We start from the raw sequence: 26,295 nt of genomic DNA on the forward strand, positions 1-26,295 counted from the left end.
AAAAACCTCCCCAAAAACAAAAGCCCAGGACCTGATGGATTTACAAATGAATTCTACCAAACATTCAGAGACGAATTAGTGCCTATCCTTCACAAACTCTTCCAAAAAATTGAGAAGGAAGGGACAATACCAAACACGTTCTATGAAGCCAATATTACACTAATACCAAAACCGAATAAGGACAACACAAAAAAGGAAAACTACAGGCCAATCTCCCTAATGAACACTGATGCAAAAATCCTCAATAAAATTTTAGCTATCAGAATCCAACAATGTATCCATAAGATAATTCACCACGACCAAGTTGGATTCATTCCAGGGACACAAGGATGGTTTAACATCCGAAAATCAATCAACGTTATCCAACACATCAACAAAAAGAAATACAAAAACCATATGATAATATCAATAGATGCTGAGAAAGCTTTTGACAAAGTGCAACACCCATTCATGATAAAAGCCCTTGAAATTCTTGGGATACAAGGAACATACCTCAACATCATAAAGGCCATCTATGACAAGCCAACAGCCAGTATCATTCTCAATGGTGAAAAGCTGAAAGCAATTCCATTAAGATCTGGAACAAGACAAGGATGTCCACTCTCACCACTGCTTTTCAATATAATACTGGAAGTCCTAGCCAGAGCAATAAGACAAGAGAAAGGCATCCAAGGAATCCAAATAGGAAAAGAAGAAGTCAAACTATCACTATTTGCAGATGATAGGATAATATACATAGAGAACCCCAAAATCTCCACAGAAAAACTAATTCAACTCATCAATCAATTCAGTAAAGTGGCAGGATACAAAATCAACACGCAAAAGTCAGTAGCCTTCCTATACACAAACAACAAATCTGAAGAAGAAGAAATCAAAAAAAACCATCCCTTTTATTATCGAAACAAAAAAAATCAAATATTTGGGAATAAATCTAACAAAAGAGGTAAAGGACCTATACAAAGAAAACTATAAAACACTGTTAAAAGAAATAGAAGAAGACACAAAGAAATGGAAAGACATCCCCTGCTCATGGATTGGAAGAATAAACATTATTAAAATGGCCATCCTACCAAAAGCAATATACAGATTCAATGCTATTCCAATCAAAATTTCAATGTCATTCTTCAAAGAAATAGAACAATTATTGATGAAATTCATATGGAATCACCAAAAACCCCGAATAGCCAAAGCTCTACTGAAAAAAAAAGAAGGAAATGGAGGCATCACACTCCCAGACTTCAAACTATACTACAAAGCCATAATCATCAAAACTACACGGTATTGGAACAAGAACAGACATACAGACCAATGGAATCGAATAGAAAACCCAGAAATAAACCCACAGATTTATGGTCAACTAATCTTTGACAAAGGAACAAAGACTATGCATTGGAGCAAAGAAAGTTTGTTCAATAAATGGTGCTGGGAAAACTGGGTCGCTACATGCAAAAGAATGAAGCTTGACCACTACCTCACACCATATACAAAAATCAACTCAAAATGGATTAAAGAACTAGACATAAGACCTGAAACCATAAAATACATAGAAGGAAATATAGGCGAAACACTACGGGATTTGCACATCAAAGACATCTTTACAGACACATCACCCAAAGCAGTGATAGTGAAGGCAAAGATCAACAGCTGGGACTACATCAAATTAAAGAGCTTCTGCACAGCAAAAGAGACAATAACAAAAACAAAGAGAAACCCCACCAACTGGGAGAACATTTTTGCACCCAACACTAATGATAAAGGACTGATCACAAAAATCTGCAAAGAGCTGATGAGACTCAGCAACAACAAAGAAAATAATCCAGTCAAAAAATGGGCAGAAGAGCTAAAAAGAAACTTCCCTGAAGAGGAAATGCAAATGGCCAACAGACATATGAAAAAATGTTCAACATCACTTGTAATCAGGGAAATGCAAATCAAAACTACCATGAGATACCATCTCACACCAGTGAGAATGGCACATATTAAAAAAACTAGCAACAACAAATGTTGGCGAGGGTGTGGAGAAAAAGGAACTCTTCTGCACTGTTGGTGGGAGTGCAAACTGGTCCAACCACTATGGAGAGCTGTGTGGAGATTTCTGGACCTACTAAACATAGAGCTTCCATATGATCCAGCAATTCCACTCCTAGGTATTTACCCAAAGGACACAGAAACATCAATTCCAAAGAACACCTGCACCCCTATGTTTATAGCAGCACTGTTTACAATAGCTAAGCTTTGGAAACAGCCCAAATGCCCAAAAATAGATGACTGGATCAAGAAGATGTGGTACATATATACCATGGAATATTACTCAGCATTCAAAAAAGATAAACACATGCAATTTGCAGCAACATGGATGGTGCTGGAAGGGATTATGCTCAGCGAAATAAGCCAAAAAGAAAAAGAAAAATACCGGATGGTCTCACTCATAGCAGGAATCTAGAAAACTTAAATAAGGGACCAGGAAAATGAATATAAGAAAGTGAAAATCAAAATCAACAAAAAACTATGAACCAGAGACACTTTTTGGGGGGTGGGGCCAGGAGGGGAAGGATTGGGGTCAGAATGGGGCGTTTGCAATTGTATGGGGGAACATAAAAATAAAATTTATTATTTAAAAAAAAAAAAAAGAGAATGGGGGTATCAGTATATGAACCCCATGTTCCAAAGCTGCTGACCAAATAGAGCCTGGAGGCTGCTGCTGATGTCACTTCCCCAGGTACCACTGTCTACAGCTCAGGCCTCACCCATCCTTGACAATTACTCAAGGAAACACAAATTCTTAATGATTTCCAGTCATTCAACATGTTTTTAAAATTATCACAGTTACCCAAACAGAAAAATAATTCAGCATCATCCCATCTCTGGATGTTCTAACCAATGTCAGAACAACTACTCATCTTCTTCCTGTCTTAAGTAGTTACTTTCTAACACTCAACTCTGTTTTCTGGATGTAAAGAAAAATCACTTGAGCTGCCAGTCATGATTTCAACTCTTAGGCAAATCAAACAAATTCTAAACAATTGTTATAAGAGCCAAAAGGGAAAAAAAATCAGCACCATCTCATATGCTTTTACCTTATGGAATCTGAGCTCTATGCTTACCTTATAAAGCAAGCTTGTGGGCCAGAACTCTGTAGCCCATGTAGTTTCCAAGTAGGAAATTAACTAATATTTCAAATATTCTTGGTGCCTCTACTCATGCTAGAAAATGTACTGAAAACTGACTAAGTGTAAGTTAGGTTGTCTGTCTGCCAAGAGGTTTGTGCTTGGCATCGTGCCTGGTAGATAGCGTCTAGCAGGTACAGCACTGGAGCTACTGAAAGCCTGCAGTCAGGGACAGAATGATCATGTGGAAGGCATTACAAGGGGCCTTGGGAGAGCAAAATGGAGCTGGTCACTAAGTATGCATATGGCCACAGTCGATGAGGTGAAGAAAGCAGAAGGTCACAGACAGTGTGGCATTGAAAGGGGAAAGCATGATGTGTGTTCAACAGACAATGGGTAGGCCTGTGTGACCCAGAGCAGAAAGGTTTGAGGACCGGTAATTATGACATGTATATCTAGTTGGTGACATTCTAACAACAAGCCCCTCATCTAGATAGGAGTCCCTTGGAAGTAGAATCCATCTAGGCAGGTTGTCTGGGGAAGTCAGTGCCCACCAGCCCCTATGAATACTGCTGCTTCTTTCCCAAGTTGACCAAGAAGCACAGTCTCTCAGATTTGTATAAGTCAAGGATCATTCTGTCCTTCTCAAGGTGAATAGGCTTTCCAGCAGGCTATAAAGCCCTCTCCTGCTGCTTCCTGCCAGCCGTTGACATCTGAGTCACTTGCTTCAACATTGAAGACTTAGGTGCTTGGCTCACAGTCAGCCCACCAGTGTTCTGGATGATGTTAGTGACCCCCAAGATGATTATTCCACAATCTTTGCCCCTTATTCCCTTGCTTTCTCATCTTTATTTTTTAAAAGATTTATTTTAGTTATTTATGCATACAAGAACAGGGGTCTAGGCCAGAAAGGTGGGGGGTGTGTGTATGTGACAGGATTCACCAGAGACAGACTGGGGAGCAGAACAGGCAGATCTACTGAAATACACTGCTGAGGGGAGCAGCAGGTGAGACAGGAGAGGTTGGTGATCGAACTCATGCTGCAGTGGCTGCTGAGAGCTTCACAGTGCTGAGACTCAACCCCTGCACCACCAGGGAGGCCCAATGTGGTCACATGTTTATGCCTACTTGACCACTGAAAAAGTGTGGTCCTGCTCGTGGAGGAAAGTACAGTGCACTAGCATTTCACAAAGACTTCATGTTAGTTAGCCCTAGAAGTCAAATTCAGCCAACATTTTCCCAACTGAAGAATAAAAGTTTTATTTAGTGATATCACAGTTTTTCCAGGGTTAAAATATAAATACAAGGACACCTCATGAATCTGATAATGTTCTTTCCTGCCAAGGGCAGACTCTTTGGCTTTCAGAAAAACTTTGTGTGTGTTTTATATATATATACATGATCCTCGTTTTAAATAAAAATTCAATGTACTAAATTTCTGATTCTTATAGAGTTACACAATAGGTCCTTGATGAATTTGTACAGCTGGAGGTAGGCAGGCTGTTGATGTGTGAAACTGCATCCCAGTTGGATGAGCTACACTGGTCAAATCTGGAGACTCTAAGTATAGCAAAAACTCTTTGTTCTAGGGAATGGCTCTTAGCCTTTTGGGGGCTGGAGATCACAAAATGCTCTGATAATTCAGTTGCGTCTTACCAGAAACTATATACTCTGACACATGATATTTTGCATGTATTTCAGGAGGTTCATTGACCCTATGAAACAAATTGTTGATCCCTTAAAGGTCCCTGGGTTGCAGGTTAATGACCCCTAGACTGAGAGCTCAAGATCAACTGTTGATGGGTGAGGGATTTCAGTAACCTCAGAATGTGCAGAAAACACCAAGACACAAATGTGAACTGCTGGGCAGTAGCCACAACTCCCAGCAGGAGATGCATGGCTCTTGCACGATCAGGCCCAGCATGGCATTGAGGGGGCTGCCATCTCCCCTTCTGCAGGATATCAAGTTTGCTACTCATTCGATTATGAGGTTTTATTTTCTGACAACAGAGCTCTGATTTTATGAAGGGAGTCAATACAAAATCACTCCTTCTTTTAAACAAAATTTATCTAACAGTCATTTCAGCTAAAACAAACCTGTTCTTTAGCAAGAGGAGAGTAGGAGAGTAGGCTCCTGTGTTGAAAGCATTGCTCTTTTTGCCTCTCCTCCCGTCCTTCTGCAAAGCCCAACTCCCTCACTTTCTCTAATATCTTGTCCTTTCTTGACTTCCACTCATCTTTACTAGGTCTCATTTATTTTCTTAAAGCCGGAGCCCAATCGTCCTGTATCGGGTCCAGTCTTTTGAACACCCAATCATTCTCATTCCGTAGCACTTTGCACATACCTGGTTTCAGAGCCACTCGCCACCCACCTTGGATCCTAAGGGGCAGCTTCTGATCACTTGAGTCACCAGCTCTTCTGTTCCTTTTTAACTTCAGGCAACATAATCTCCCTCCCTCAATTTGTTTTTCAAACACTGCTGACCTTTCATTTTCCAAAATTGTGTTTAAAAGCTTGACCTGAAGGACACACCAACTTTGTAAGTACTAATTACAATTTTCTCCGTGACCTAATTTGCCTATCTCACCATCCGCCTCATTACTGCATTTACAAAGACTTCATATATACAGGGAAGCTCATTAGTTACTGGGCCATTGCAAGTTTAATTTTCTCTCTCTTTCCAAAGACAAATCTGCTAAAATATCATCATGTTACAGTTTTCAAGTCAATATTTCTCACCATCTTACTTGCTATCCATCACCTCCCAGCCCGTATACTTTGTGGATTGTTCTTTGATTCCATTCTAATCAAATCCTTTCAGTGTCCTCAAGATCCTACCTTCACAAGGCAAAGATAAACAGCTGGGACTACATCAAATTAAAGAGCTTCTGCACAGCAAAAGAGACAATAACCAAAACAAAAAGAAACCCCACCGACTGGGAGAATATTTTTGCACACAACACTAATGATAAAGGACTGATCACAAAAATCTACAAAGAGCTGATGAGACTCAACAAAAACAGAGAAAATAATCCAGTCAAAAAATGGGCAGAAGAGCTAAAAAGAAACTTCTCCAAAGAGGAAATACAGATGGCCAACAGGCATATGTAAAAAAGATCAACATCACTTGCAATCAGGGAAATGCAAATCAAAACTACAATGAGATACCATCTCACACCAGTGAGAATGGCACATATTAAAAAAACTAGCAACAACAAATGTTGGCGAGGATGTGGAGAAAAAGGAACTCTCCTGCACTGTTGATGGGAGTGCAAACTGGTCCAACCACTATGGAGAGCTGTGTGGAGATTTCTGGACCTACTAAACATAGAGCTTCCATATGATCCAGCAATTCCACTCCTAGGTATTTACCCAAAGGACACAGAAACATTAATTCCAAAGGGCACCTGCACCCCTATGTTTATAGCAGCACTATTTACAATAGCTAAGCTTTGGAAACAACCCAAATGCCCAAAAATAGATGACTGGATCAAGAAGATGTGGTACATACACACCATGGAATATTACTCAGCATTCAAAAAAGATAAACACATGCAACACAGCATTCAAAAAAGATAAACACAGCAACATGGATGGAGCTGGAAGTGATCATGTTCAGCGCAATAAGCCAGAAAGAAAAAGAAAAATACCGGATGGTCTCACTCATAGCAGGAACCTAGAAAACCTAAATAAGGGACCAGGAAAAAGAATAACTGTAAGAAAGAAAAAATCAAAATCAACAAACAATTATGAACCAGAGACATACTATGGGGGGGGGGTGGGGAAAGGTGGGATTGGGGTCAAAATAAGGGGGTTGCAATTGTATGGGGAATATAAAAATAAAATTAAAAAAAAAGATCCTACCTTCACAAATATTTTCGAAGAACTTTTATTTTTCTATTCTTAACATCAGGGACATATCACTGCCCTTCCCCCACCCTCCTGTACCTTGGCGTCCAAGGACATTGAGCTACTTGCCTTCCCCAGGTGCTCACTCTCTTTTGGACCTTTGATGTGGGTGATCCTCCCTGGTCTATGTGGATGACCAAGTGCCCTCAGCTCCCAGGTAAGGCTTTCCTGATGCCAATCCAGATCCACATAGATGCCCCTCTTCTGACTCTGGAGATCCTTCAGTCCTAGAGCTATGGCACCCCATTACAGGTGCTGACCAACATGCCTGTGCCCACACTCCCAACTAAATGGGAGCTCCCTATGGCAGGGACTGGATATTATTTATCACCTTGAGCGTCACCCACTTCCTTCACCCCTCTGCTTTGTGATATGTTTATTCCTCTAATTCGAATCATCTGGTTCAAATGGGAGCTGCCATCTTCTTACATAAACTTCCTCCCTGGCAGAAAGAATGATCTAAGTGGTCTCTGACACAGGAGGGACAGTGTAATTCCAATATTTAAGCTAAAGATGGGAGTCTGATTGTTGGTTGCAGCTATGTCCCAGGTTGGAAAGGGAGCCAGTGAGAGAGAAGAAAGCCAGCATGAAAGGAGGAAGAAAGAATCTTGGAGGCATCTGAATTCTTGTGTATGTGACTCAATGAATCCCCTTTCCTCCAAAGTGAGTGCTAATTGAATCTCTGCAAACTCAACTTTTGCAAAAGACAAGCAAAATGATACTGACCACCTCCCTCAGGTTTCTAGCCAGTTGCTGACTCAGAATTTGGCATTCATTAGGGGTTCCACAGCTTAGCCATTGTTAGTTCAAAGCCTGAAATTGTGTTTGTTGCATTGTGGAATTGGGGACTAAGGCGAGAGTGAAAACATGTCACACTAAAACAGGTGTCTGGGGGGCTGTAGGGTAAAGTGGTGATTCCACACACACGCTGACCATCTATTTGGGTCTGAGTTTGTTCTGTTGGAGTTTAATCAACCTTCCTTCACAGGTGTTAGCTAATTATTTTTTGTCTAATCAAGAGTAATTAGTTCTTCTAAGGTAGAAGAACTGAAAGGAAAATGAGGGAGACTACAGCATGCAGACATACTCAATGATGGGCTTCCTGGTTGATTTTCTCTCTGCATGGTGCACAGACCATTGACAGCCGAGACAGACATGCTTTGTGTCTCTGGAAGAGTTACTTAACTTCTCTGGGCCTTGCTTTCCTAGCTCACCAGGTGGAGAGATTTGCCTTACATAACTCACAGGGCCATTGAGAAGATGAGATGAGAAAACACATATGGCGGCACTTTGTTGCTGTCAAATCCTATCTAGGGGAATCACATCAGGGCTTCTCTGAACACAGAAGCCACTGCAGGGCTGACAGTTCTGCTTTAATAAACACATGGCCTAAGGCAGGGACACTGCTTCGAGAGCAGGCCTATTAGACCTTCATCAAGGAGAGGAGGTGAGTCTTCCCAAGCTCAACATTTGCTCGCTTGCTTCCTCTCTTGGCTCCATTGTCAAACAACGCTTGGAGACACTGCCCACTCTGCAGCTGCTAAGAACGTCTCTTAACTTAGCCTTTGGCCATGAACATATCCTGAGTCTCCTCCCTAGCTGTCCGCCCCCTGGAACATGCCCCAGGTAGCTGCCGTAGCTGACGAGCTAGGCAGAACATCAGTGAAACCAAACAGATTGTTCCTTCCCAGGATCCCACTCATGTGTGCAATGTCCAGGAAAAACACAGCCAGCCCTGTCCAAGATACAGTAATGACAGCTGGCCAGGTGGTGTGGGCTGGCCTGGACGCCCCATCCAGTTCTAACTCTGCTTCCTTCCTTGCTGACCTTTACATAGTAAGTTCCAGTAGTTTCTCAGTCTGCTTGATGGAAAGGGAGGTCTCTGAAACTCCATTATCTCCACTAGACAGAAGGCAGGAATAGAAATTCAGAGGCTTTGGAGACCTGGGTTCAAATTCCAGCCCTGAAACCACTGTGGCAACGAGCACATGCAACACAGTCTGTATAACGGGAACTGCAAAGCCTGTACCGCACTGCAAGGATGGCCATAGTCACGTGGCTGCCCGGTATACAGCAGGTGCTCAGGAACTGACATTTCCTATCCCATCCTCCAATGACACAGACCCCCTGCTGTTGGGAAATCTAACTCTGCTAGCAGCAACTTGCATGCCGACCTGAAGGCATAAATAAAAATACTTCAAATACAAATTTTTTGGAGAAAAATTTTATCTCCTTGTTGCCTCAACCTGCTAAGACCCAAATTCTAGGTTCTGCAGCCCCCTGGCAACAAGGGAGGACACAGCAGGAGCTACACCCCTTCCCAGGCATGGGGATGTAGGGGGGCACTGGGGCTCACTTTGTTAGCCTGGCTCAGGATGAAGACAGACTGGCCCCCCTGCTGTCGGCGGGAGTTGCTGCCAGCTGGGTACAGCTTGACACCCCCACCCCTCCCGGAGCTGGCAGTGTGAGACAGCAACAAAAATAATCCCCATCTGCACGGGCTGCTCGTGTTTTCACATCAGTTTCTCCTCTTTTATCTGTTTCCCCTACAATATCCAAGTGAGATGGGCATTATCAATCCCATCTGACGGGTGAGGAAATGAAGCAGAGCCCAGGTTCTGAGAGTCAGCGCTGTGTCCATGTCGTGTCCACATCCCGACGCAGCCGTGTCACGTTGACCTGGCTGCCCGCCCTGTTGGGAGCCTGCTGCCCTACAAGGAGCTGGAGTTTTTGGAGAATACCTGTTTACTCTGCATACAGAGCTCCAGGATGCTAGAAGTTCTGCAAACAGAACTTCTTCCCAGAATTGATTCTTGTTCTCTGAGGACATGCCGGCTTCTGCGCATGTTCCCTACTAACCAGGAAAACTTGTTTTTAGCAGTAACTTATTAATCTGTATAAGCAAAAACACAATTGTGAGCTATTTTCTTGTTCCTTTGTTCATATCTTCAATAAAAGCTTGGGCTGGGAGAGTGAAAGGCAGAGCTGCTCTCGATGGCTATCTCCAGCCGCCCCCCATTGCAAATTCATTTAGACTCTGAGTCTCCATTAATGGCAGAGAACTTCATCAGCTGCCTGTGCGCTCAGGGCCCCACCTGGCTCATCTGTAATATGGGTTTGAAAACACTTGTCTCATGGGGTCGTGGCGAGGTTTATGAGGGTCTGTTGCCTGCCAGAAAGAACATCAAATCCAGGAACACAAGGTATTAGCAAAATCAGGGCACTGCAAGAGATGAACGAAGAGCTAGTCCCGAGTCCCAGGTGTCCTTATTCCACAGCCTGACATTTCCAGAACTTTGCTTTGAATGCTTCTTTCTGGGGTTCTTCAACTGAGTCTATCCTAAGAGGGGTTCTTCAACTGAATCTATCCCAGAACCCCCTAGCCAGACAGAGCTGCCTGGAGGGCTGTGGGACAAAATAGAGAACCAAATGCTTCCTGTGGGGACCAGATACCGCATCTCTGACACAAAGGCCAGAGACCTGGATCTACAGAGAGGACTGTTCTGTGCCTCAGTTTCTCCATCTGCAAAAAGGTTGTGACAATACTCTGCCTTGACCCTTTAAATCATCACGTGGACCATGACAACAGTTTCCTAACTTGCCCCCGTTGCCCATGGGCCTCGCAGTCCTGTATTTTCCCCCTTTCCTTGCTGAGCCCTGAACCCAAGCTTTCTCCCTGGAAGGTGAAGTTTTTAAGGCTACCACGGCTGCCTGAAACGAGGCTATGTAACCTAGGACTGTTGATGCAGGCTTTCCACGCACACAAGTCAAGGGCACAGTCTGAAGGGATGGCAAGAAATAAGGCATAGATGAAGAGAGAAGCAGGTAAGAATCCATTGGGTTCCAGAGAAAAAAGGGAGGGAAGCACTGACCACTTCCCAGTCCTGTTTTTAGCACCTCAGAAGGTCTGTTGCCCTAACTTGAGTCCTGTAAGATACCCTTATATTTCACGAATTCAACCTTTCCTTTAATATAAGCTAGCTTTAGTAGCTTCCTGCTTCTCGCAACCAAAAGAAAGTGACAAAAATGATATATGTGTGCTCTTCTTACCTTGCCCTTAGATGGGCTACATCGCTGATGAAATCACAGTCATCTGTCATTCCTGGTGCTGCCCAGCTGTCATGGCACCTGGACAAATCCTTGAATTTTAGAGACAATGGCTGCACGAGCCTGACAATGGACAAACAGGCCAGTGCAACTCCAGGACCGTTGGTCTCTGCTTTATCATGCAAGAGATTGCAGCTGATCTGGCTCAAACAATTCCTTGGATGTTTCCAAGTGGGAGAAAACACAGATTGGTGATAAAAGCTCAGGTCTAGAGTCAGACCATCCAGCTTTTCAGATTGTTCTAACCACTTACCAGTTGCATAAACTTGAACAAGTTGTTCTATCTTTGTATGATACAGTTTATGCAACGTAAAAGTGAGAGGAGTTTATGGTGCTTGTAGAAATATTGTAAAGACTGAAACGTGTAGTATAATAAATAAGTCCTCAATACATCTTCCCTGTGATTTTCATGTCCTAAACAGAACCGAGAAAGCATTTTGGGGCGAAGCAGTGGCTGGAAATGGATTTTGGTTTCATCTTCTCCACGCTGCTTTTATGAGGAATGAGGAGGGAAGCTGGTAACTTCAGAGAAAACTAAGGCCTTGAAGAGGGGAGGATTGAAAAAAGATAACCAAAGAGACCGGAGGGCAAAGAGGGGAGGCAGTTTTCCAAGGTCAAGTACAGCCCTCAGATCTGTCCTCAGGGAAGCAATCAGGGAGAAAATTGAGAAATAAAATGCCGTCCTGAGAAAGGCCAAGCAGGACTGTGGGACCAGACCAGCAGAAAAGCCCCCAAATATCTCAGAATGTGAAGGTGGGTGCTGTCTTAACAGCAATGTTGGGGAGCAACACGGGCTCAGAGAGATGAATCAATAAAAAGTTAGCTGGAAATGTGGGAAGAGTGGCAAGCAGGAGACTCAGAATGAAGCTTGTGAAAAGCTTGATCGTAAAGATTTTTATGAATTTGGATACCGCCCTCAGAAAACCTTTGAAACAAAAAACCCACCTCTTTGAGGATGAATGAAATCCCAGCAGCACATCTGCCGCCTGCTTTTGGCTCATCAATACAAAGTTACTATAAATGGTTCTGCGCACAGAAAGTCATTTAAAATGTATGAGAGGCCAATGATATGTTACTGATTTCTGCAGATTCTCCGCTCAGGTTGGCACAAAACCTGGCTCTACTGCTAATCAGCAGGATGACCTTGAGTAATTTTCTCAATTTCTCTGTGCCTCAGTTTCCTTGTCTGTGGAATGGAAATGGTTAAGTGTCAAGTCTATGAAATTAGGGGGAGGAAAAATGGGTTAGCTCTTGGTGCGACACTCTGGTCACAGTAAGGCTCAATAAGCATTCCTTGTCAGCTCTGTGTGGCTTTTAGCTCTTTACATGGTGTTTGTGACACATGTATGTGCACGTGGGCACACACACACACTCCCACAACTCCACCGCAACCAGCCAACCCAGGCATCAAGAGCGTTCTCTAGTGCAGGGGCAGGATGAGGACATACTGAAGCACAGTATGGAAAGTTCTGAGACCCTCAGCAGCCAAGGAATGAACTTGGTATCAGGATCCAGTACCAATCACACCGCATGCCCTTTCTAACCATCAAGTCCTATCTTTGGGTATAAACCTCCAATGTGTCGAGACACCCTCTCTCCCCTGCTCTATCACTCTGCAGACCCCCAGAGCACCAGCCTTCCACTCGCTGCTATTCCTTCCCTCTCTTCCATCCCCTAGAGGGGAAACCCTTGAGCAGCACGGTTGGTGAGTCACACCCCCGCTTTAAGTCACACTCTGGCTGGGGCCAACTGAGCACAAGGAAAGGGAGATCAGAAGTTCCCCTCCCTGTGACCAGGACAGCTGTCAGGGCAAGTGGGGTGGAGATCACCAGGAGCAGCAGCCACAGCCACCGAGAGGAGTGCCTGTCCTTCTCCCTTCGTGAAACCCTGTCTTCCCAAGGTTTGCCTTCCCTTCCTACATTTTTTATTTTGGTAAATCTTCTCTCTGTCTACACTAGCCCCTCTTCCTCCCCCATCCCTATCTCATTACACAATGGCACAGGCTAAAAATATTTCTGGCAGCCGTGATCAAACCCAAACTGAGCAAGATGCAGATTTAATGAGGCTTCCATGGAAACAAGGTTCCTTTTGCCAGGCAAAAGAATGTGTCTGCGCCAGGAAAAGGGGGTGGGCAGGGAAGCATGTGGTGAGAAGATGGAGATGTTGGTTAGCTGGGGACACTGGGGAGTCACAGGAAGCCTCTTGGTCCCACAGCCTTCTCTGGAAGTGGTTCAGCCCACAGCTGGGGCCTGCACCCGCCGGAGATGGTCAGCTGTGCTGGTCAGCAGGCTTCTAAGAGTCACACTGTGTGAGCTCAGCAAAAGGACCATACTTTATTCCAGGCTGGAGATAAATATTTACCAGGGGAGTCCCTTAAACAAACTCTTGGCAGCTGAAAAATAATAATTAAAGCCTACAAATAAAAATCTGCTGACTCTAAGGCTCCTGGTCATGCTCTGATTATAACCCAGAGGGTGCAGAGGAGAAAGGTTGAGATGAGGTCTACCCTGCAGGCATCCCTCTCCCCCAGAGGCATTTCCCTCCAGTCTGTGGTTCTGCTGAACACCTGAGGTTCCTGAAAGAATTACAAAGGAAATCTGAACCCATCTACCCATGGAGCCCTCTGCCAGGTGGTTCTGTGACCTCTGGCTCACCTCACTGGTGGGGGGGCAGCCCCCACCACAGTCCTGCTACCTCCACCAGCCCTCACCATTTTCTCGCTATTTTCCACGGGGAACACTGAATTTTCACATCCTAAAAAGCAGTGGGCATTCTGATTAAAAGCAGGGTCAGTAAACTACAATGCACAGGCCAAATGTGGGCCAAGTTTGTCCCACATCCTAGTATTGTGTGGCTTATGATTTCAAAATGGCTTTTACTTTTTAAAAGGGTTGTAAAAGAAAGAAAGAATACACAGCAGAGACCACCTATTGCCTATGAAGACCAAAGTTTTTTACTATCTGTGCTTTACAGAAATAGTTTGCCAACCCCAGTAAAGAGCAAAGACTATAGACTCAGACAGAGAGACAGATTTAGGTTCAAACCCCAGCTCCTGCATGGGCCAGCCTAGTGAATCTATGGCATTTACTTTAATTCTTTGTCCCATTTTCCCTAATTGTATGATTAGGCCATAGAGCATGAAGTTACCAGCTTAGCACAGTGTTGGCCATATAAATGCTCTAGAAATGGCTGTAACTGCCACTGGGAAGGATGGAAAAGTCAGTTTGACATATGGCAGAAAATAACATTGCTCCTTTTCCAGGATGACCCCAATTGTCCCTTGCTTTGGACTAAGCATCAGATATGCATCCTACTGGCAGGTTCAGGAATTAGAATTCCCAGCGTTCTAAGGCTTTCTATGGGAGCAAAGATCCTGTGCCACAAGGAATTTGACAAAGGGTCTGGTGATGAAGACTCAAAACCAGACTCTGCTGTTTAATCACAGCATTACCTCACAGCTTTGTGCTCCAAATCTAGCCCCATAATGCAAAGATATACTCAGTCAACATCATCATGAGAGTCCGCGTCACACAGGACCTCGAAGATGATGTTACAGGGGACGAACAGCCTAAAAGCAATGGAAAGTTACCAGAGGGTTCTGGGCAGGAAGTGGTGAGACCCAATTTGTATTTTTAAAATGATTCAGGTTTAACTTGTTCCTCTAGCCATATAGAGCCACTTGGCACCCCACTGAAAACAACGATAAAACTGAGAATAAAAAACTGAACAAACTGTCTTCACGTATTAGTAATGAGCAGTACAGAACTGTGATGCCTGAGAAAAGGGTAATACATGAATCAAGTGCACAATTACTCCACGATTGTCTAGCCTTCCTTCCTGCAGATATTTTCCTGAGCACAATGATAGAGCCCAAATAGAGTGGTAGTGTAGCTGTGCCAAGCAGGCAAAGGTTCAAGTGCTGAGGTGGCTGAAATTTTCAGGGTACTGTCCCTGAGAAGAGAAAGTTGTACAAGGGGGTGGGCCCAGAAGTCTGCATGAAGGTTCCCTGAAAGTCTGCAGCTGAGAACTGGGCTGCACAAGTGTTAAGGATGACCCCTACAAGGCCCAGAAGGGATCTTCTCCTGTAGGCCTGACAGCTGAATGAGGAAACAGAGATCACAGGAGCGATGAGACATGGCCCAGCATCTCAGGTGTCAGGAATAAGCTTGGGAGACATAAGGCCCAGACCATACAGCAAGGAACATTCTCTAGGATTTAGTTCAAAACATCGAAGAATAAAATCAAGCTTGACAGGAACAAAAGTTACATCAATTTAACTACTTTATGAACAAAATTCAAGGAAGATGATATTATTGAGAACATTTATAATACTTCATCTCAATGTATAGCATACAGTAAATGATTACTAGGTACATGAGGAAATGGGAAAATACGACCAACAGACAAGAGAAAAACCACTCCAAAGAAAATGGCCTTAAGGTAACTCAGATGTTGAAATTAACTGACAAGAGCTTGAAAAAAGCCTGCACAAATATGTTTAAAAACTTAAGGAAAATGTATCATAATGAATGAACAAATGACAAATTATTTTTTCTTCTTAAAACCGATTTACTATTGGCTTAAATACTATATATGTTTCAGGAGTACAGATTCTTGACATATGTACTATGTTACATCTAGCACCAAAATTCTAGTATCATTCACCACCATCAAATTGACCCCTCCTACCTACTCCTTTCAGCCCCATCCTTTTCCCCTCTGAAAACCACCACCTTTTCCTAGAGTCTAATAAGCATTGTTTTGTTGTGTTTTGCTAGCTCATTTGCTTTATTTCTCCATATTTCACATGAGTGACACCAACTGGCATTTGTTTTTCTCTTTCTAATTTATTTCACTTAGTGTAATTACCTCCACTCCACTGATGTTGATGCAAATGACAACAAAATTTCTTTTTTTACGTAACAGAATAGTATTTTACTGAGCACATATACCACACCTCAAATGAAGAAACTTAACAGAGAAATGAAAACTATAAAAAAGAACCTAAGAAAAGTTCTAGATTGCAGATGCCATAATAAAAGATTAGAAATGGTATAAGAAAGGTTAAGTGAAGTCTAAGACAGATCAAGATAAGTTGTGCAATCTGAAGAACACAGAAGGAAAATGTTTAAAAAAAAAAAAAAGGCAGGTGCAGAGCCTTAGTGATCTGTGGGGCAATGCCAAGCAACATAATCTATGTGTGCCTGGAGTCCCATGAAGAGAGGACAGGGAAAAGGAGGGAAAAAGCAAAATAATTTTTAAAAATTTCCCAAATCTGTTGAAAAATTTACTGACTGAGCCTCAGGGCTCAGTGAACACCAACTTGGATCAAGACAAACAACAGCAATAGGCATATCATATTCATAATGTTGATAACCACAGATAAGGAGGAAAAGCTTGAAAGTAGCCAAGGGAAAATAGCACATTCTGTCCAGGGAGACAGCAAATCATGTATAACTTTTTTTTTTCATAAACAATAGAAGCCAGAGGTAATAAAACCCAAGAGAAAAGGGAAAAAACTGTCAATCTAGATTTCTATTTCCAAAGAAAATATATTTTCAAAATGAAGGCAAAACAAAGGCATTTGAAAGTAAATGAAAACAGAATATGTTGCCAGAAGTCCCATACCAGAAATGCTATGGAAGCATAAGAGATTGAAAGAAATGACACCAAATTGAAACATGTCTACAGATAAGAATGAAAAACAGTAGAAATATATGGGCAAGAACAAAATACCATATATATTTTTCTACTCATAAAAATTTTATAACTTACATGAGTAAGGTTTAAAGCAAAAGTTATGACACTCTGTCATGGGGTTTAAAATATATGTAGTGATAATACAACAATAGCAGCGTGAAGGAGTATAACGGCATAGATTGCTGCGAAGTCTTGTATTTTATGTGAGGTAATATAATATTAAGTTCTCTGTAATAAGTCAAAGATGCATACTGTTATTCCTAGTGCAGCCAATGAAAAATAATGAATAGAATGATAACTTTAAAGACAACACTGGAATTAAAATGGAATTTTAATTACTAAAATTTTTACCTGAAAAGAAGGCAATAAATGAAGAACCACAAAAAAAAATGAAAGGTAGTACAAATATCCAAAGGAAATGCTTAAATTCAACAATGTAATAAGCATATGAATGATAAGGCAGAAGTTGTAATGAAAAAGTAAAAATAATCAAGACATAAAGAAACACTGCCTTTAAGACATGTACTTTAATTATAAGTGCAAACAGAGTGAAAGTAAAATAATGGAAAATACATAAACTACACAAGTCTTAAGCAGAAGAAAGATGAGGTGGCCATGTTAATATCAGGAAAAAACTTCAGGACATGGAAAATTACCACAGAACATGAGGAATATCTCATAAATGATGACAGAGTCTATTTATCAGGAAGACACAACAAACATAAGTGCATGTGTCTAATGACAGGATTTCAAATTAGATGAAATAAAATTGATAGCAGAAAATACAGAAATGAGCAAATTCACAAATCATGGATATAGATTTTTAAAGCCCTTTTCTTAGTAATTTGTGAAGCAAACAAAATTCAGAAAAGATAGATGATTTAAACAACATTATCAGTCTTCTAATTATTATTTATATAATTCCACACCCAGTAATACAGAATATAGTTTCTTTTTAGGTTCACCAAGATAAACTGTCTGCTAGGCCAGAAACTAATTCTTAGTAAACTTCAAACACTGAAACTTTATATAGAGTATGTGACCTGACCATGGCAGAATTAGATTACAAATCAATGATAATAAGATATCTTATTATCCCCAGAGTTGGAAACTAATAGCATACTTTTATGGTCAAAGAAGAAGTCATGGCTCAAAGAAGAAATCACAAGGAAAGTTAGATGTTGAGTCTAATAATAATAAAAATACAATATTAAAATTTGTGAGCTATACCTAACACAGTGTTTAGATTTGGGAATGTTATAAATTTTAATGCAATTAATTAGAAAATAAATTTCAAAATTAATGAGGTAAATTTCCTTTTGAAGAGCCAGAAAAAGATGAATAAACTAAATCCAAAGTGCAAGGAAGAAAAAAATAAAGATAAGAATAAAGTATAATGTAAAATAGACAAACAAGAGAGGAAATAAGGCCAAAAGGTAGTTCTTTGACAACAATTAATAAAAGTAATAAACCTCCAGAAAGACTTCTTTTTTAAAAAAAAAAAAAAAAGAGGGAAATCACTACAGACCCTATAGCTACTCAAAGGATAATATCAGAATATGATGAACAACGTAATGCTAATAAATATAACAACATAGATATGGACAAATTTCTTTGAAAAACACAATTATCAGAACTGTTATAAGATGATAAATTTTAAATACTAAGTATAAGAGAAATTGTATTCTTTAGCAAAAAAACCTTCCTACTGGTATGGCCTACTGACCATGTAAAGAAGAAATAAGTTCAATAATAAATAAATCTTTCAGAAAATAAAGGAGTACTTCTGAACATTTTGTGAGGCCTACATAAACTTGACATCCTAAACTTTGCAAAGACTAACTTTCATGAAAAAAGAAAGAAAAACCTTCTTAACAAAATATTATTAGATAGAATCCACCAGCATTTAGAAGGGATAATACATCAATGACTAAGTATGACTTATGCCAATAATGTAAGGCTGGCTTATATTTGAAAACTGATTAATGTCATTAAACTATACCAGCAGCTCTAAAATGTAAAACTGTATGATCATAATAGATAGAGGAAAAATAACTGACAAAGTTCAAAAGCCATTCAAGGTAGAAAAAAAATTAGGAAACAGAAAGAGAAAGTAAATTCTTCAGTTTAATAAAAAGCATCTATGAAAAACTTATAGAAAACCTATTGAAGACAACTGGGAACAAAGTAAAGATGTCCATTTTTAGCATACCCATTCAAGAGTATTTAGAAGTCCTAAATAGAACTACGAAAGAAAGAGAGAAAGAGAGAGAAAGAGAGAGAGAAAGAGAGAGAGAGAGAAATGAAAGAAAGAAAGAAAGAAAGAAAGAAAGAAAGAAAGAAAGAAAGAAAGAAAGAAAGAAAGAAAGAAAGAAAGAAAGAAAGAAAGAAAGAAAGAAAGAAAGAAAGAAAAAGAAAGAAAAAGGGAAAAAGTAAACCTATTTGTAAACAACATGATTGTTTAAACAAAAAATCCTAAAGAAAATGTAAAGCAAATAATAGTTGCTAATAAGTGAATTTAGCAAGGCCAATCCATAAAACTCAATTGTATTTCCAAATCATAGAAATAACTGTAAAATAAAATGAGAAAAATTTTTAAGATTTCATATAGCATAGCATCAAAACAAAAAAAAAATACTTTGAAATAAATTTAACAAAATATATGTAAGACATCCACACTGGAAACTATAAAACAATCCTGAGGGAATTGGATCTAAACAAAAAATGATACACACCACATTCATGGAATGGAAGCCTAAATACTGTTAAGATTTAAATTCTCTCCAAATTGATCTATACAACACTACATTTCCGATTATAATAACAAAGTTCGTTAAAATAAAAATGGATCCACTATCTTCATTAAGAATTATCTATACACTCTGAAAAATGACTCCACATAGTATTCACTTGGATAGCTTATATATTGTTAACTTTATTTTAGTAATTTTATGATTATGATGGTGATCAGGTTGCTGATGGTTGTAATGAGAATGATGATTACCTTTATAATAAAGGAGGCTGGTGTGCCTAGAATAGTCCCAGGGATGGAGGCATCGCCAGAGATGGTGAGGATTTGAGGGAACAGATGCTATATGTTACTTGATTTTGTATCCACCTTGCCAAGCACACAACCTGACCCATGGGAACCCAGAAGAAAATATCTCCAGTGGGGCAGGGAGAATTTTCAGAGACATTGAGATTTCAACTGGGTCACAAAGGATGAGAGAAAACCCCCCTGGTGAAGAGTTTACCTGGCAATAGGACCAGACTGAACACAGGAAACAAGTCAGGATACCACAAGTAGTTTAGTTTGGAGGAGCAAGAGTAACAAAGAACAGGTAGAAGCTTTAGGTTGACAAGGTGAGTTAGTACCAGTTGCTCTGACATTAACAGAATATGATTTAATCTGATTGTTTTATATCTCTCTCTTTAGAAAACCAAATAGAGCCTCCCAGGTGGCACAAGGGGTTAAGCACAGCACTGTGAAACTATCCACAGCCTCTGCAGCACGAGTTCAATCCCCGGCTATCCAGGGAGCTACCCACATGACACAGTAGATCTCTCCTGTCTCGCCCGCTGCTCCCCTCAGCAGCGTACTTCAGTCAACCCACCTGTTCTGTTCCCACCAAATAATTACACCCCGATGACTGAGAAGGGACAGCATTTGGTGAAAAATTTTCTGCTCATTCTCCAGACCAAAGGTGATATAGAAATAGAAAGTAATGTAACTCTAATCATTCATAGTGAAGGCAGGTTCCTTATACATCCACTGTGACTGATAAATTTTATCTGAACCCTTGAATAGAACAGAACATTTCACACTCAGGTTGTAATACACTGTGCCAGCAGCCACTGAGGGCTTGTAGACATGTATCTATACATCAGATCTTATCAGCAAGGGCACTCAAGGTATTTCTGTCTCAGTGTGGGGAGACTTTGGCTCGCCCTGTGCACAAAGCCTTGGGACACTTCCAATAGAGGCCAACCTCTTGATTTATAGAGATACTGCACTAGATTAATTTGTGCCAGGGCCATTCAGTGAGGTCCTAACATTATTACAGCCACTCAAAGGACCATCGCACATCCTTTTATATAGGCTGCTTTCTATAGCAGAGATGAGAGACAGGGAAATCTGCAAACTCAGCACAGAAGTCCTCATTTCCATGCATTTGCTTATCTCAGAAATGACTTCAGGAGCTCCCTGAAATCCTTACAAATTTTGGACGGGGGTGATGAAACAATTAGAGAGTGCGGTACCAAAGCAGATAAATTTTTCCACCCAGGATAGGTTTCTTTCATCTTTCCTATTTTCCTTTCTAAAAACCTCCTTTTTTCATTCAGGTCAGGCTTAAAATCCCTCTCTCTGTTACCTATGATAGACACCGAGGACCAATGATGTGTTTGCCCTTTGTCTTTCTTCTCTTGGATGCACTTACAATGACTTCCGAAAGACTGCTTTCCACCCACTCATGTCTACTGCTCTATAGGCACCTGATGGTAAAAGCTTTGCCTGTCTGGCTCATTGTCAGATCGCCAGTACCTGGAGCAGCCTGGCCCACAGTAGAGGTGTAATAAAAAATTCACTTTTGGGGCCTCCTCGGTGGCGTGGCGGTTGAGCGCTGGACTGTGAAGCTGCCCGCAGCCTCTGCAGCACTGGTTTGATCCCCGGCCACCGGGGTGGGCCCCACATGGGTCCCACATGGCGCGCAGACCTCTCCCGCCACACCCGCTGCTCCCCTCAGCAGTGTACTTCGGTCCTTCTGCCTGCTCTGCTCCCCGCTCTGGCTCTGGTGAATTCTCTCACCCTCCCGCGCTTCTGACTGTACCCAGTGCTTGTATAAATAAAATAAATAAATCTTTTAAAAAAAATTCACTTTCGGGTGAGCAGCCTGAGTTATTTCTGAGATTCTCTTCTAAGTTCCCTCTTGCCATTGAATAGAAACAGTGAAGACAGTTTTCCAAACGTTGTGGATTAGGGGAAAGTATCAGAATCACGTTTCCTCTTCTCATCCCCATAAATCCTTATTCCAACAGGTTGTTTCTCTTACTGCCTGTCCCCTCTGAGACCGAGTTACTTTTCTAGACAGATCGCTGGGTTCCTCCCAAAGAAATATGTCCCCTTTATGAATCAGAGCTCCGTTCCAATGTTTGGCAGGAGGGCCCACTTGAGTTAAAACAGTTTCTCTCATGTTGCTATAATCCAAGTACAGAAGAGTTTATTTTAAAAGCTGCCATTCTAAGTTGCTTTTTAAATAGAAATCATATTATTTTATAATATTATACTACTTATAACTTCCCATAGCTTCCTACTGCATTGCGTAGGAAACCAGTATGCTGAGGAAACTAATGGGAATCCTGGAACGATTGTCAATGGCAATTGCAATAGGCAATCAATCATGCCTAAGTAATGAAGCCCCATCAAATCCCAGAGAGCTTCCAGGCTGGGGAACTAGAGCACGTCCACTTGCTGCCTGGGGGTCTACTGCCAGACCCCAAGCTCTGCAAGCTCCTTTGTTCTGGGACCTTGTCCCACCTTTCACTTCATCTGACTATTGATTTGTATTCTTTAATATCCTTTGTAACAAATTGGTGATCTAGTGAGCAAATGAGCAAATAGGTTTCCTGATTTCTCTGTGTGCCATTTTAGCAAATTAATTGAACCTGAGCACCATGTCTGGGAACCCCTGATTTACAGCCAGTTGGTCAGAAGCCTGGGTGGCAGCCTGGGCTTGCAGCCCTTTGCAGCTGGTGTTTGCAGTGAGGACAGTCCTGGGCTGCTACCTCCATGTCAGTGTCAGAGCTGAGCTGAATTCTTGGATACCCTGTTCGTGTCCAAGCAGGACCGCCTGTTGGTGTGTGGGGCAGCCTACACGCCCCCATGGCAACAGAGTCTGGAATCCACAATGCAGTACTATATTCACTCTTTTCATCTTATTACCCTTCATTTTCTTTATAGCACTTTCCACAAATTGTTATTTTTCTATTTATCACTTAAATCAGTCTTTTTACTGGGCTGAAAATCCCTCAATGGGAGAGATTTTGTTTTCAGTATCACTATACTCATCACTAGCACAGTTACTGGCACATAGATGATTCTTAATCAATATTTTAAAATAAAGAATCAATCTCACCTAGCCATCTGCCTTCCTTCTCCATGCAGACATGACCTTGTAATAAGCCTGACCCAGAAATAAAGTGCCCGCTACATCTCACACAGTTCCAGAGACAGGAAAACTGCTCCAAGTGTCAGAAAGCTGTTTTCACATCATGTCCATGCTTCTCTTCCTCTAAAGTCCACTGACTGGCTTTAGTTTTACAGTATGAGGCCACCTAGACAAAGTCAACTCTTGCTCTTCCACAGGTCAGATTTTCAAGCACTAGGTTTTCAAGATGCTGTGACAATCCACACATACTGCATCCATCCTCTGTCCTGGTCCCAATTAGACCCAGGGAATGTCACCCCAGTAACAGACTTGGTCCAAGCAGTGATGCTGTGGCAGAAGCAGGAGGGGCACATGAAGAGTGGCAGGGAGGTGGAAGATGGAAGAGGGAGAGCCCTTGGATGGCTCCTTGGTGGCAAGGTGGATGAAGATGCCATGTGCAGAAACAAAGAACACAGAAAGGAAAGAATGTTTGGGGAAAGAAACTGAGTTCAACTTTCGGTGAACTGCAGGTGTGTCTATGGCTATCAAGCGCACCTGCCTCGTAGACAGTTGGAGAAAGTATGAGGTCCGTGAGGTCTGGGCTGAAGATAGGAAACTGTGAGTCTTCAGCATGGAGGAGTTAATTGGAACTATAGGAGCACTATGACCCATGCACTCTCACAGTGTGCAGAATGAGGAGAGATGGTGGCCAAAGAAAGTGGGTATAGGAGAAGGAGCCAGAAGAAGATACTGAGAAGGAACAGCTGGAGAGGCAGGAGGATAACCAGTTTGAGAATTTCAAGAAGAGTGGTCCAACTGATTAATGCTGCGGAGACATGCAAGCCATGTTAACTATATAAAAATGTGCATGAAAGTGCAAAAAATTTAAGTATGAGACTCTGTACTTTAAAATTAATATTTGAGGTATTCTGATGTTAACAGAGAGAAGACCATTGAATTCTTTGATTTGGAAAATCCCTGTGGCTTCCCATGAGGGGGTGAGGGGAGTCGTCTGTCTGGAAAAGTTTGCTGCTGTGGAAGGAATGACTATTATTAGTTCTGTAAAGAAATGTCAAGGGAAAAAGGAAAGACCGGATAGTGTCTAAGGAGTCTACTTGTTGGTTTGGTTTTAGTAAGATCTTGAGACCTAGACCTACTTGTAGTAAGGCACTGAGCAGAGGAAGGGATGCACTGGCAGGAAGAGACTGAGACCAGCAGCTGGGGTGAGAAGAGCTGATGGAGCATGGTCCCTGAGTTGTCAGACAGGATGAAGATCAAGGGCGCAGGTGAAGAGGGTTTCCTGGGCAAACAAGCAGCGGCCACCTTCCCTCAGACAGAGGACACACAGGGTTGTGAGGTGAGGACACAGGATTCTGAGGTGGGAAGGGTGCTCTCATCCACAACTCAGAGGAAATCATCTCTTGAGGGTGAGGCACATGGGGTGGGTTTGAAGCCTTGAAAAACACGGCAAAGTTTTGGAACAGTCACTGAGGGGATGGGTCACAGGAATGAAAGGCTTGCTACAGCCACGGTAGACTGGCTGGGATAAGAGGGCAGGATTTGCAGTGGAGACCATTAGAAATTTCACAACTTCCTGTCATCATAAAGCCTGGAAGTGGGAATGAAGAAAATGGGTGGTGGATAAGCTGAGGGGTGGGGGGTCCTGGCTTTATCCATTCTTTTCCTGTGGTTCCCAGGAGCCGCCCCATCCTGAGTGTATGAGTTTCCTCGTGCTGCTATAACAACATGTCACAAGCCAGGTGGCTTGAAAACCAGTTTTCAAATATATCATCTCACAGTTCTGGAGGCGAAAGCTTGAAATGAAAGTATTGGTAGGGCCCTTCTCCCTCTGAAGGCTCTAGGGAAGTATCCTTCCCAGCCTTGTCCCAGCGTCTGGCAGTTGCTGGCAACCTGTGGGTTCTCCGGCTTGTGAAGGCAGCATTGCAATCTCTGCCTCTCTCTTCACATGACCTTCTTCCTTGTTTGTCTTTGTATCTGTGGTTTCTTCTCTTCTTTTTTATAAGGACATCAGCCCTTATAAATTGGACTGGATTTAGGACCAACCTTACTCTAGAATGATCTCATCTTAACTCACTACATCTGCAAAGACCCCATTGGTGAGGTGCACATGAACTTCTGGGGGGCACTGGTCTTTTTGCCCAGGGAGGAGCCAAGCATGGAGAGGATCCTGAATTACACTAAGCTCCTACTGCCATCACTGGCTTGACTAATCACAGGGGAGAAAGCATACGGTATTTGCCAACTACAATAGAGCTAAGAACTCTTCCTACTTCTTCCTTTTATATTCCTTTATTTATAAAGTCATTTGTATTCCAGAAAGGGCTGTTATTTAGCCATTCTTACCTCAGTGTTAATCCCCTAACATAGAGAAAATGATCCTGTTAAAGGGAAAAGGAGATTAAAAGTGAAGCAAATTACTAAAATGTTAGTGCTAAAACCTTAGGCTAAATCAACATGCACAGAGAGAGCAGGAATGGCTAAAAATTGGTTCAGAAATACCTCCCCATGCTTAGAGAAACAACACATTTTAAGACTTTTCATTGGGTCACTTGTCTATCTTGTTCAAGGTCAAGGTTTAGAGTTCAAGATCAAATCAGAATTTGGCAGCCTAACCTGACTCCATTACTGTTTTTTTCCCCTGACATTGCTGAGTGTTGGTAGATTTTCTTCTCTGAAGAACTGATGATAAGCCTTCCAGCACCTGAGTAATGCCCTTCCCGGGTGGCAGTCACATGCCAGAAAAGCCTTCTACCTTCTTCCCTGAGAAAGCTTGTGAAATAAAGTCTAGGGTTCTTAGATACTTCAGAGGGCAAACGGATGCACTTGTATTAACAAAGATCAAGTGAAAAGTGGTGGGAGGAGGGAAGAACTTACACAGGAAGAGCTTGGCCCTTGGTGGCCCACATGACATGTCACAGTCCCGGGGCTTTAGCACTGCTGACATCTGAGGATCACCTAGAATGTTACAGCTGGAAGGGGCAGGAGGATCAGTTAGTTAACCTTCTCATTTTACACAGTGATAGGGGAAGTAACTAGCTCAAGGACACATTAAGGGCTCCTAGCTGGCCTGGGAACAGACGTGGGTCCCTTGAAAGTGAACACAGCTCTCACATTTATGTGCTGTGATTTAATTGGCATTGTCCAATCCTCTCCTGAAAATTCAGAAATTCAAAGCCTAACATTTGGGAAGATTTATAGGCTTCAAAAAGCTTTCTCTAAACATCTCATCTGCCTACTATCCGTTAGGGGGGAGGTGCAATTGTATGGGGAATATAACCAAAATGAAAATGCATACATTGTGCAA

The 26,295-nt window shown here is 41.9% G+C and overlaps 1 protein-coding gene across 7 annotated transcripts in view; it reads right to left on the bottom strand.

Annotated features, from left to right (window-relative positions):
* The window catches only part of SLC8A3 (solute carrier family 8 member A3), a 153,139-nt gene that overhangs the window by 37,862 nt on the left and 88,982 nt on the right, over positions 1–26,295 (bottom strand). The window contains exon 1 of one of the 7 annotated variants that reach the window (XM_054691310.1): positions 25,866–25,970. The exons of 5 other annotated variants lie outside the window; for them this stretch is intronic. In XM_054691310.1, coding sequence (XP_054547285.1) covers positions 25,866–25,897 — 32 coding nt within the window. In that variant the 5' untranslated portion in view covers positions 25,898–25,970. Of the gene's footprint in view, positions 1–11,067; positions 11,224–25,865; positions 25,971–26,295 lie in introns of those variants that run through there. One more of the 7 variants, XM_037503599.2, reaches the window with a different exon arrangement.

This window comes from Talpa occidentalis, unplaced genomic scaffold, assembly GCF_014898055.3.
Source record: "Talpa occidentalis isolate TD23 unplaced genomic scaffold, MPIMG_talOcc4v2.1 talOcc4.11, whole genome shotgun sequence".
Taxonomy (NCBI): domain Eukaryota; kingdom Metazoa; phylum Chordata; class Mammalia; order Eulipotyphla; family Talpidae; genus Talpa; species Talpa occidentalis.